This window comes from Muntiacus reevesi, chromosome 2 (assembly GCF_963930625.1).
Source record: "Muntiacus reevesi chromosome 2, mMunRee1.1, whole genome shotgun sequence".
Classification (NCBI taxonomy): Eukaryota; Metazoa; Chordata; class Mammalia; order Artiodactyla; family Cervidae; genus Muntiacus; species Muntiacus reevesi.
In genome coordinates this window covers 193,431,246-193,444,581 of record NC_089250.1, presented here as the reverse complement: position 1 = coordinate 193,444,581, position 13,336 = coordinate 193,431,246, and the positions used below count along the sequence as shown (strand labels likewise).

The 13,336-nt window shown below is 47.7% G+C and overlaps 1 protein-coding gene across 1 annotated transcript in view; it reads right to left on the bottom strand.

Annotated features, from left to right (window-relative positions):
* LOC136160563 (BOS complex subunit NOMO1) overlaps nt 1–13,336 on the bottom strand; it is a 54,731-nt gene that overhangs the window by 21,421 nt on the left and 19,974 nt on the right. The window contains exons 12-17 of the mRNA XM_065924409.1: nt 9,491–9,665; nt 7,972–8,113; nt 6,654–6,785; nt 5,261–5,397; nt 3,694–3,781; nt 154–217 (exon numbers count right to left, since the gene is read on the bottom strand). Coding sequence (XP_065780481.1) covers nt 154–217; nt 3,694–3,781; nt 5,261–5,397; nt 6,654–6,785; nt 7,972–8,113; nt 9,491–9,665 — 738 coding nt within the window. The remainder of the gene's footprint in view (nt 1–153; nt 218–3,693; nt 3,782–5,260; nt 5,398–6,653; nt 6,786–7,971; nt 8,114–9,490; nt 9,666–13,336) is intronic.

Sequence of the window (13,336 nt, the reverse complement as noted above, 5' to 3'; positions counted from 1 at the left end):
TAAAATCCTTATCTACAAAATCTTTTCACTGCCTAACCTTACTGCTTCCAGAAAACATGCAAAATATCCTCTTGTTCTCAGAAATAACTGTCGCAGAGATCCACGCTCACTCCCCTCCACAGACACCACAAGAGTGGTCAGCACCCGGCTTACGTGTCATAGGTGTAGAACGCTTGCTCGAACCGGTGGCAGGAGCGAGGGGTCACCTTGTACACACCTGAAGCCAGGAAATCAAAAGTCATTTTCAGAGAAGAGCATCTATTCCACTGAGCAATTCCAACATCTGGAATCCCAAGGCAGTGCCTCTCCTTCCTAACATATCACATACCAGATCAGAAATGCCTTTTCCACTGCCTACGGACAGCTTCTTACCAATGACCCACCCACTCAAAGGTCTGCTCACCAGGTCGGGATTTTCATTTTCCATCATTTAACAGCTCACAGTAATTTAGCCTGCGCAGACCAAGCTAACACACATGCACCAGGAAGAACAGGAAGTACGTTTGTACTGTGATTCAGACTGAGAATTTCCTACTTAACAGATTCTGTTAAAGATCCAAAAGACTGTCACAGTCTGGACTCCGTCCTATAAATATTCCTAAAAGGTACATGGGGCAGAAAAGTCCCAGAAAAACCAAGAAATAACTACAGAAAACACTTCCACGCCATGAGCTCATCAGGCTAACACTCAAATTAAGGACATATGATGTCGTTTACCAGAAGAATACAGTTTCAGGAAGGAACCGAGTGTAACAGTGGATTCTCCCAAATGATCTTTCACCAGTATTCTGGCCATCTGCCTAACCCAACATGAAATTCGTTCAATTCACCTCTGCGGTTCTCATCACACTGATCAAGCCTCAGTGCAGTTACCTAAAAAAAAATTATTAGGTTTCTTCATTTTCTTTGTTCTTTCATTTGACAAATGTTGACAGGCCAATACTCAGGTCAGGTATTGAGCCAAGTGTTGACACAGGGTGGGGAACACACAGAGTCCCTGCCTTCACGGGATCTGCCATCTACAGAGAGAGAGAGAGAGGAGTTCTACAGCCACCAGGTGTGATGGGTGCGGTCCGGGGAGGACCCGGGCCTCGCGGCATGAGGCAGCAGAGCTCCCAGCGACACTGGGGCACTAGCCTCCCTGGGGAGGAACATCAGAACCAAGAAATGACAGGCGGGTCGGCAGGGCCAGGTGAAGGGGGAGCGGGGTGGGGGTGGCGGGCACTGAGGCAGAGCACACACCTGAACCACAGGCTTGCTGGCCGCCCCCCTAACAGCTGCCTTCCTGCCTTCAAACCAGCTCCCGCTTACGTTCAGGGTGAAAGCAACCCAGCCTCCAGCAGCAAATCCAGCTGCCCCAGGCTCCCTTGCAGCTAGAAGTGGCCATGAGACACGGTTCTGGATGATAAGACATAAGGGAAGTTTCCTGGAGGATGTGGCATGGAAAATGTTTGCCCACCCCTCCTCTCACCTTCTTGCCCTAAACATAAGTTTTCTGGAGCAACAGTTGGCACCTTGAAAACAAGGCAAAAAAAAAACAAAAAACCACGAGTGGGGGTTTCCCCAGTGGCTCAGAGGTAAAGAATCCACCTGCCAAGGCAGGAGACAAGGGTTTGAACTCTGGTCCAGGAAGATTCCACCTGCCACGGAGCAACTAAGCCCATTCTGCTGTTGTTTAGTCACCGTACCACAACCATTGAGCTAGCGCTTTAGGGCCCAGGAGCTGCAATTACTGAAGCCTGTGGGCCCAAGAGCCCGTGCTCAGCAACAAGAGAAACCACCACAGTGAGAAGCCTGCTCACTGCAACTAAAGAACAGCCCACACAGCAACAAAGACCAAGCACAGAATACACTTTTTAAAAATTAAAAAAAAAAAAGAATTAAGAGCATAGTTTATTAAAAAAAAAAAAAAACACCCAAGGGAAAGGGCTAAAAGAATCACAAAGACACCAACCCTAACACCTACCATCTGTACCCACGCCTGAGCTGTTAGGCTTTGTTTTGTTTTCATTTTTCAGTCGTACTGTATGGCACGCGGGATCTTAGTTCCCCAAACAGGGATCAAACCCATGTCCCCTGCATTGGAAGGGCAGAATCTTAACCACTGCACCACCAGAGAAGTACTGCCGCTAGTCTTTGTCAATAAACCAAATTAACCCCACTTGTTGGGGGATGTCATACAGATTTTGCTACTTGCAGCCAAAGGCATCCTAACTAAAACACAGAACACAGTGACTGGAACAGAGTGACAGGTAGAGCTAGGTTACACAGGAGCTCAAGGTCTGATTAAGCGTTTTGTACATGACTGTGCCCTATCCATGGTGTACACGTGGGAAGACCCCCAGGGGATGCCTGAAATCACAGATAGTACCAAATCCTCTACGTACTAAGTTTTTATCTACACTAACAGGTGAGTAACACATATGCAGATGTGCTAAAGGGCCGGACAGGAGCAAGACAGTCAGAGACTTCACTATGCTACTCAGAAGGCATGCAATTTAAAAGGTATAAACTGTTTATTTCTGGAATTTCCCATTTAATATTTTTGAACTGCAGTTGACCAGAGGTAACTGAAACTGTGGGATGTGAAACTGTGGGTAAATGGAGGTTACTGTACTTTATCTTGAAACCAACAGAAGTCCCAAATTATTCCTTAGGAAAACACAAAATAAAACTACTTTAGAACCACCAGAGTGCTACAAATCAAAAAGATAGTAACAAATAATGGTAAAGAGGTAGAAAAACTGAAACCCTCAGACATAGCTGGTGGGAATATCAAATGGCAAATACAGCTTTTTCAGAAAATATTTTGGCAGTTTCTTAAAAAATTAAGCATAAAATTATCATTTGATTCCATTCCTAGGTATCTCCCCAACAGATGTCCACACAAAACCTGTACACAAATGTTCACAGTAACATTATTCATAATAGCCCCAAACTGGAAACAATTCAAATACCCACCAACTGGTGAATGGATACAAAAACTGTGATACATCCATGTTATGGAATTCTGTTCACCAATAAAAAGGAACAAATTATTAATATCTGCTATGACCTGAATGAACTTCAAAAACATTATGCTAAGTGAAAGGAGCCTAAAAAATAACAGTATAGTGAGATCTCACTATATGAAGTGTCCAAACAAGGCAAATTCATAAAGACAGAAAATAGATTAGTGGCTGCCAAAAGCTGGGAATAGAGATGAACTGTAAACATGTAGGAAGGAATCACTGGAACAATGAAAATGTTCTGAACTGGATTATATGGTTGTATGGCTAGGTATATTTACTAAAAATCACTGCATTGTACATTTTAAGTGGGTGAATTTTATGGTCTGCAAATTGCATCTCAATAAAGTGATTAACAAAGAGAGAAAGAAGCCACTGAATGATTTTAAGCAAGGTGGGAGTGATCACTCACCAGGAGAGGTCATGGGCTGATGGTGTTCAATTTTTAGAAGTGAAAGGGCCCTGTGGTCCGGACCCAACTCAAACTCAAGAGCCTGGGAACGTGTGCCAACCCCCAGCTCTAATTCTCTGGGTAAAAATGCTGCTCCCTCCAGAGGCATTACCCACAACCAAAATTGATAGCTTGATGCAAACTGAACCAAGATGGGGAAAAACACCTCTGAAAACACCCTCGAGAGCCTCTCCATTTCCCTCACTCAGAGGACATCAATCCTTCCAGACTCACCGGGCTTGGACAGGCAGAATCGGTTGACTCCTTTGGAGAGGTTATAAATCCCCACGTTCTCAGGTCCATTCCCATCCTGGTAAAATTCCTAAGGAAGCAAAGTCAATACAATGCCTTACCAGGGAAGATGGAGACACCCAGATGATGAATAAGATTTCTGTTTCTGAAGCAGTCACCTGTTTTGCACATTAATCATTTGAACAGCTGGATGCCAGGGGGAAATTAAAAGTCTTCCAAAACTTCCAACAGAAGCATGATCTTTTTCATTCAATCAACTAACATTTACTGAGCACCTGCTATGCAGCAGACCCTAGGCTAGGCCCTGTTTGCTGCCATGGCTCTTGTTTTCAGCATGGTTTACATTCTGATATGGGAAGGCAGAAAATCCATGCAGTCAGTAGAGAAGTCAGTATATTTCAGCTAGGAAGTCATTGAGCTTAGCGGGAAATAAACAGGGAGCAGGAGACAGCGCCCACCGCAGAGGCTTGTTCAGCTTGGCCTCAAGACAGGCCCCACCCCGAGCAGGTAACACTGGGGCTTCAACCTGAATAATGAGAAAAACAACTACGCTCAGCTGTGGAGAAGACGCAGCATTTCAGGCAGAGAAGAATATGTGCAAAGGCCCAGGGAAGGGACCGAGCTTGGTGTGGAACTGGAGGCAGCTGGTGTGCCAGGGCCCAGTAAATGAGAGGGAGAGGGGTAGGGGGTGAGGTGGGAGTCAGTGAAGGGCTGGCCGTCACTAGGAGTACGTTCTCAGTCTAAGTCAAGCAGTGGTTTCCCGAATGTCTCTCGCTTGTTCTCAACTGGATATTAATCAACCTGTTTCCTGTAACAAAGCTGCCTGGGACCACTGGGAGTTGAGTGGTTCGAGCACTCAACTGGCATTAGAGAGACCAGTCTCACTGCTCTGGTGTCTAACACAAGCAGCCACTTAATTGTCATTTGCCCCCATTTTGCCCTGAGACCGGACAATGACACCTGCCACTGCCAGAAGTCAGGAGATTTTACGACGCTTAGGAACGGACCTACGCAGGGCGACACAGATGCTCCCCTTCCTAAAACCCACTGGGTAACTCCCAACCCAGCCACAGAGGCTGCAAGAGGACAGCCAGCTCTGCCCAGCCACACCTGTTCGTAAGCAAGAGCAGGGTACACGGGAAAACTTCTAATACCTAAGAGATTTACTCATACCTCACTGCAACCCTGGGGAGTGAGTATTACGATCTCAAATTCAGAAGAGAAAATGGAGGCTCACAAACATTACTCGAACTTGGCCAGGCCTAAAAAGCCCACATGCTCTGCACTACATCAACAGCTTTCCTAAATCACTAGTCAAAGTTAGTTTTAACGTGGAGCCAGGACAAGGAACTCTCCCCAATAAAGGCATCTTTCCACTAAGGGACTTAAAATGCTTCCTGACAGTGTTTCCATAATAGGTGGGTGAGCTGAGGGGCAGAAAAGGAAATCTGGCTTGACTATGCTGACGATCCTCTTGGCACACTCGTCCTTCTCGCTCTCCATAGGGCGAATGTCCTTCCAAATGAGGCCTCCTTAGCAGCCGGCTTACCAGAGTGATGGCGTGGGAAAGAGAGCACCGGAGCATGTAGCCCGTCTGCCTGAACTCAACGGTGGGCACATCGTCCTCCAGCACCTCCACCTCCAGACTCTTGTTCTTCCAGCACCAGTCTTCATGCAGGATGCTGACTGCAAAGGACACAACACGGACCCCCAGGTGGGCAGAGCGCACCACCTCCCTGAATACCCCCAGAAAAACAGCGCTAACGAAGTGCGGGAGCGAGTTTATACACACGCTGCTCTTATTGTCGAGTCACTCAGTCGTGTCCGACTCTTTTGAGACCCCACGGGCTGCAGCCCCCCAGGCCCCTCTGTCCATGGGACTCCCCAGGCAAGAATACTGGAGTGGGGTGTCATGCTCTTCTCCAGGAGATCTTCCCAACCCAGGGATCAAATCTGTGTGTCCTGCTTTGGCAGGTGAATTCATCACCACTGAACCACCAGGAAAGCCCCTATATGTAACTACATACAGACAAATACGTGTGTGTGTAGGTATATATACAGGGCTGGCCATGCTGGGAATAACTAATTGCTGAAGGAGGAAAAAAAAACTGAAACCAATGGCTATTAAAATCACTAACAAAGAAATCCAACTGAGCCCAAGACCAGGCTATAGGTAAGACATTCAGACACTGGCAAACTTGCTCTGTAAGGGGCCAGAAAGTAAATACTGTCACCTCTGCAGGCCACATGGTCTCAACTACTCAACTCTGCCTCTGCAGCACCCAGGCAGCCACAGACGGCACACAACAAACGGGCGTGGCCGTGTTCCAATAAAACTTTATTCATTAAAATAGGTAGTCACCCTCAGACCATAGTTTGCCAACACCTGACATTAACAGACAACATAATCTGCCTGAAAAACCAGTCTACTACTTTCTAAGCTGTTTACAGCCAGCAGCTTCAAGCTGAATTCTGACAGAGCAAAAATATAGGCAATGGGCAGCTTCTTGAGGAAGGCGAGGAAAAGTGCCTTCTCCGTCCCAGGCGCTGTGTCGGGGCTTTACAAACCGGATTCCATTACTCTGCAGAAAGGTTTTGTGACTCCTACTTCAGGAGGGGAAACCAAGTCCTGGGAAGATCAAGTAAGCTGCCAGGCTCACACAGCTGCTAAGCAGGAGAACACGTCAGTGTAATCATGTGACACTGTTTTTAGGAATTTACAAATAAAATGGCACGAGAAGAAGTGTGTGGGTCATCCTGATGAGGTGACAGTTGGTTCAGAAAGCCTCAACTCCTGCATTACTGCCCAAGCTAAATAATGCAAACTCAAGGTCAAAGGACAAACAAGAGTTAAACAAGTACAGCTGTATAGTTAGGATGCAACTAGAGAGCGGGTTTTCAGAAAGTTTACAAAGACAGGAAGTGCTGCCTTCAGTTCTTACTCTTGTATTTTCCGGGCAGCACATTGTCAAACATGAAAGTCATTGAGTTGACCTTGCCGGAGAGCTGGAGGCTCCGCTTCTCGCCCTGGCGGCTCAGGGACTGCAGGGTCACCAGCAGGTCACCGCAAGTGTCTGTAGAGAAAAGATGCAGGAAGCCTCACTCAACGGCCTTGGGAACCATAGCAACAGTTCGAACCCTCAACCTCTATGCATTGCTTGCTACCGCTTAGCTCCTGAAGGGCAGCACCAGGAGGGGTCCTTCAAAGCTAATAGGCATCTACTTGATTCTAAGAAGTTCCGCACACCCCCACCTCTCCCACCATGGAAGGCACTAGCAGCAAGCAATGAGGCTGCCCAGCACTTACTGCAGTGGCAGAAACAATATTTATGGGCATCAACGGGAGCCAGAGAAAAAGTCAAAAAGGCAATGAAACTTTCTTGAATGCCCACTTCATACCAGGTATAGAACTGGGCCCTTTATCATCGTCATCATATTACTAATAATGGCAAAGATTTAGATGGCTCTTGCTGTGTTCCAGGTACTTCTAACAGCTATGAAAAAGTGTTAGCTGCTCAGTCGTGTCAGACTCTTTGCGAATCCATGGACTGTAGCCCACCAGGCTCCTCTGTCCATGGGATTCTCCAGGCAAGAATACTGGAGGGGGTTGCCATGCCCTTCTCCAGGGGATCTTCCTGACCCAGGGATCAATCCTGGGTCTCCCACATTGCAGGCAGATTCTTTACCATACACACATTAACTCCTTTGATCATCACAATAACCTTGTGAGGCAGGTACTATTAACATCTCCACGTTACAGATGAGGGACTCAAAACACAGAGAGGTTAAGTAACTTACCCTACATCACATAACAATGGCTCAAACCCATGTAGTCCGGCTCCAGAGTCTATGATCTTAACCACTAAGCTATACGGCCTCTTGATATGACCACATATAAGCCTCATTAAAACCCTCTGAGAGCAGCCGTATTCCCATTTTATTGAAGGAAAACTGAGGCTGGGCAAGTAAATGCTTACAGTCTCATACTGGTAAATGACAGAGCTGGGATTGAAACCTGGGCCCAGCTCCTTTCAGAAAAAGAATCCCACATGTTCTTTCGGGAGCCAAAGCAGGAGTATTCCAAGAGAAAGGTTCCTGGAGATTGTGGCGATTATTCAGAAAGAATAGCACACACCACTCCCCAGGTCAGCTTGTGGTGTCACCTTCGCCGCCGCCCAGTGACGAAGAGCCCACCCAAACCCCACCTCTCCCTCCCTGCTTCTTCCACTCATCTGTTCTTGCTTTCAACTGACGTCTTACCCAGACAAGAGACTTTCCCAGAAACCGATGCCAAAAACTGCACAAAGGCCACGTCCATCACAGGCCTGTCGGTCACAGCCAGCAGCAGCATCTGGGGTTTCAGCGTCAGCCCCGCCCTGGTCTCTGCCTCAGGAACCATCACCTGCGGGACACACAGGACAACGTCAGCAGCTACCTCAGGGTCGCTGCTCCCTGGCCAACAGGAGGCCAGATCATCCATCTGGACCTGAGGCTAGACGGAGTCTGAAGGAGAAGGTTCATTCCTAGGCAAAGATTTATAATCACAACAAATCTGCATATTGCTGGTGTGAAGAAAACGTATTTCTCAGACATAGAACACCAGCCTTCCACGGTGTCAGGGTGCACATAAAAGTGTATCAGGGCACACAAAGCTGTTATCGATCATGTGTATCCTGGGTGGAGACCACACTAAATCCAGAACCTGATTCTGGCGTGAGGTCACTTGTGACATGCACTGTGAGCTTGTGGACCCACGTGGATGACCAACAGTGGACCTTCCCTCATTTCTGCGAGCCTTTCTCAGCCTCACAAGAGGGGCTGGGAGAGGAGGCGGTGCTGGCCTTCTTCATTCCTAGAGAGATCACATTCCAGAACTGCCCTTCCTTGGAAAAGTTCCTGATTGTGCCTCTGAAGGAGTCTCCAAAGGCTTGTCTATGTGGCCAACATCACAAGAAGCTGGCTGGCTGGTAAAGAAGCTGACCAACCACACAGCATGCTGTTCGTGGCTGCAGGGGGAAGGCTGTGCCCCTATCCCACCTCCTCAGAGTTGGGAGATCCCACTGGCCTGGAGGAGAGCAAAGTCTTAGAAGGACCCTCCCTGACTCCCTCCCCACACCCATACCCTGCTCCTCCCCAGGGAAGAGGAGGAGCAGCAGCTGACTTAATGGGTTAGAGCTTGAGACCCACTAAGACATGATCTCAGTGTGGGGCTGGTGGGCTGAACTCTGCTTTTGTCTTACCTCTGGCCTCCTGCCCCCACCTGTGCTCAGGCCTTCACCCTGGCAGTGAGACCACAGGCCAGGGTCTCCCCGGCTTCTCCACCAGGGAGATGGATGGGGGAAATCAGGTGGTGCCTGCTCAGCATCTTCAATTTACAGCAGGGCAGGAAATGGGAAGCTCCATTCTGGCCTCAGGGTCCAGAAGCCATGCTCTGTGGATGTAACTGAGCAGCCACTAATAGAGCGTTCACGCTGATCTCTTCTGGGGACCCGTGGATATTCTACAGCAGCCAGCAGCCTGAGGAGGCAGACGTGTGACTGGCAGCCTGATACTAACCCCTAATAAACAGCAGGATGGGAAAAGGGAAACACCTGTTGCATCCTCTCAAGTCGGCTGCCTGTCTGCTCCACTGACTATGACACGCAGGAATGTCAAGTTTTCAAAATAAGAAGCTGGGAATGAAAATGCTCCTTCTCTGATCCCATCTTAAAATAACCCTTTCAAATCATTGTTGTTGTTTGTTTTTCAAATATCTTAAACGGAACAAAATTCATCATACCTGAACTTTGTAGGTCCCTGGTTTTGCTTTAAAACAGAATGATCCCTGAGCGTCTGTCTCCACGGTGACCAAAGACTTGTCCTTGTCTTGAGAGGCCAGGACAACTTTGTATTTACTCATCTGCTTGACAGTGTCAGGGAAGCGAATGATTGATATCTGGCCACAGACACTGAACCTGCAACAAGAGGACCATTCAGCCCAGCAGGAGAACTCAATTATCACAGGAAAGGTGCTTGGCAACCCAGACCCGGCATCCCGCTTCCAGCCGGCATCCCGGAGACTAGTGTGATCTTAATGAAGAGACAGGAATACAGCCCCAATGACTCCAATTTCACAAGCAATCATTAGAAAGAAGACTGGAGCACTTTCTGCACATGGAAAGGCAAAGGGTGGGCCTGGGGCAGGGCTGTTTGTGTGTTCTGGGTGACAGCTGGCCCTTCCCCACTGCAGAAGCGGTTTTCAGACAATTTGTAGATGATAAAAACGTTTCAGGTAATTGGGTCGTTGGCGGTGGAGCAACCACGAACTGAGAATGTGGGCAAGTTCTTAAAAGCAAGAGCTGTGAGCTGCCTAAGGAAGTGCAGTATTACCCAGGCGGTAAAACAAGGCAGGGTTATCAAAGACGGCTTCCTCGCCTGTGAGTATACATAACGCACAGAGAAAAGCAATCTGAGAGATCTTAATAGGAAAGGTAATTAAGTTTAAAGAAATGCAGAGCTAAAATTGAACTCCTTAGGAGCTGGAGCTACAGAGGCAACTTATAATTGAAAAGCCCTATTAAGGTAACGACTCAGACTGGAGACTGCAAATGAGCAGAGTGTAAAGTACCACATAGCACATTTCCAGAAGCACATGAAAGGCACATCCACCCGCTAACAAACACCAGCAAAGCCCAGTGTCCACTGAGTGGCCGTCTTCATGTTTAGTCAGTTGTAACCATGTCCCACAGCTGGAGGTCCCAAGCAATTCTTCAACTGCTTAAAATTTACATTTCATAATCTTAAAGAGAATCGCTTTAGGTAAAAATCAGCTGTTACTTTTGACAGGAAGAGATTAAAAAATGCTGGATTCAGTGCTGGATAATAAGGGGGTGCACTGCATGCCGGCATGCCCACTCGGCTGCAAAGAAAAAACAGCACAAGGAACCATGAAGCCGTGCAAGGCACAGTCATCTCTCCAGAGCGGAAGTTCCAGCCTCCTGGGTCTAATCACTGCCTGATGATCTGAGCTGGAGCTGATGCCATAAAGAAATAAAGTGCACAGTAAATAAATAAAGTACCTGAATCATCACAGAAGCACCCGCCTTCCCCTAGACCATGGAAAAACTGTCTTCCAAAAAACAGATCTCAAAAAAGAAAAGAAAAAAAAAAAAAACAGGTCCCTGGTGCCTAAAAGATTGGGGACCACTGCTCTAGATGGACAGGACCAGGCTGCCCATGAGGGTTCATGCTGGACAGCAGGGTGTAAGACACCACAGCCCACGGGTCAAGGCACACCAGCCACCTGTTTTGGTTTGGACCATGAGCTAAGAATGGTTTTCACACTTTTAAAGGGTTAAAAAGGGGGGAAAAAAATCAAAAGACTCTCTCGTGACACATAAAAAGTATATCATTATAGTGTGCACACATAAAGTTTTCCTGGAACATGGCCATGCCCATTCATTTATGAATTGTCTGTGGTGGGCTTCGTCACAAAGACTGTATGGGCCCATGAAGTCTAAAATATTTATTCTCTGGTCTTTGACGGAAAAAAAGTGTGCCAAGCCCTGATCTGGATGCAAAGGTTTGCCCTTTTTTTTGGTTCCCTACTGTGTGCTTTCAGAGAAAATCAACAGAAAGGGAATTCTAAAAGCATTGTTCTCAAGGTTTCCATACTCTCTTCATTTGTGTCTTTCTCAGGAGGGGAAGTCCCCTTATTCATTACAAGTTGGACTCCTTTGCCTAAGTTTTAATACTTAAACCATATGACCTGTTATGGTTACTGCTATGTTACTTTAACCTGTTTTACTCAAATTCTCCATTAAAGAGAAGTGACCAATTACACTAAATCTCAAATATACGTTAGTTTAGAAAAAAAACTAAAACGCTGGTAGGAGAGTGTTTGTTACATTGAAGCCCTTAAAAATCAATTTGGGTCAATAAATTCTTTCATCAGACAACATTGGTAATGGGCTATACCCCAAAACAAAATAAAAAGTTTAAACTCTGAAAAAAAAAAATTCTTTCATCAGAATTTAATACATTTATGGAGAGAAAATTAGTAATTTTGGTGTCTAGTGAGACAGCTACATTCTCACTGTCATTTAACTCAGTTTTTTTTCTTTTTCAAATAAATAATGTTTTAAAATGGAATAAAAGAAAAAGTAATATCAATGAATTAAAAGACAAACGTGCTATATGGACCAAAAGGAAAATGATCAGCTTTTCCAAAGATATTCACTGAATGCTGTTTCTCTTTGACTCAAAATTCCATTTCAAAGAATAAATGTAAAATCAAACTATGTTTCCCTACCTCCATGAATGGGGAATGGTACCTCCTCCATCTACCCAAATGCCTGAAACAGGAAACCTGGGCTCTGAGGCACAGGCCTATCACCCATCAAACTTACCCACTCCTTCCCTCCATCCAGAACCCGGTGTCAGGTCCCACTGGTCACCATCTCCTCCAGAAAACTCCTCCAGCACCTCCTATTTACTCCCTCCAGTTTACTCTGGCTCCCCTCCACACACTTATTCCCCACACAGCAGTCAGGGGAAGAAAAGAAAATCTTCCCAAAGCACCCTGACTCACAGCTCCGTGGCTGAAGACCCATCCACAGTCTCCACTCACCTGGGGAAAAGCCCACCCCACGAGATGGCCACAAGGCCTCACCGTCACCCCCACCCACGCTGTCTGTCCCCCCCCACCCCTCTACCCAGAGCTCCCTTCCAGGAGGGACCCCCCTCCTGCAACACGCTGACCCCCTCCACCTGCCAAGCCGTCCACTCAGCTACCTCTCAGCCCTCCCGAAGGTCTCGGCCTCCAGAACCCCCACCCTGACGGAAGTCCCCGGGGGTCCCCAGCGCCCGGCACACCCACTCTAACTTACGATCACTGGTTCCTTGCCTTAAGTCTGCCTCCCAGAAAGCCCACAGCCCTGACTTCGCATTAGTCTGGCTCACTGTACACGCCCAGCATTTACCTCGGGCCCTCACCCAGAGTCGCCGCTCAGAACTGCTCGGGAAAAAGGGAGAACTGAAGCCCAGGATCACTTCCTGAGGCTCCTCGGGGGTCTGCTTCCTCGCTGAGTCCCTGACCCAGAGCCCCCACCTGCCTAGAGAAAACCTCCTCAGTGACCAGGCCAGTAAAGCATGTCTTCAGGGCTCAGCTCCCAGACTCCCGTGACCAGCGGGAGGTCACATCTAAAGCCCCCGCCCCAGGCTCCTCTGAGGCCGTCCCTCGAGGGCTGACATTCTATTTCCGGTCCACAGATCCACTTCTACCTGCTCCTACACTTTCCAGGTTCTGCCGCCAAGTCTTCCGGATTCACAATCCATCTCAGCACCTGGTGAAGAGCGCCACCTAGTGGGCCTGCGGACTCATGGTCACAACTGACGCCTCAGCCCCACCTGGCTCCTCTCCCTCTCAGGCTGGGCACCCCGAGACATCTCTCCATCAGACAGGCCCTCGTCAACTCCGCTTTCAGGACTCCCGCACCCTCGTCTCAACCCTTCGAGGCCTTCCCTGCCATGGCACCAACGTGTCTCACTGAAGACAAAAATCTAACTACGTTACCTCCATGCTTACAACTGTCCACTGGCCTTTGCCTTTTCTCTCTGATGGAAAAAGCCCCCTGCATCCAATGGG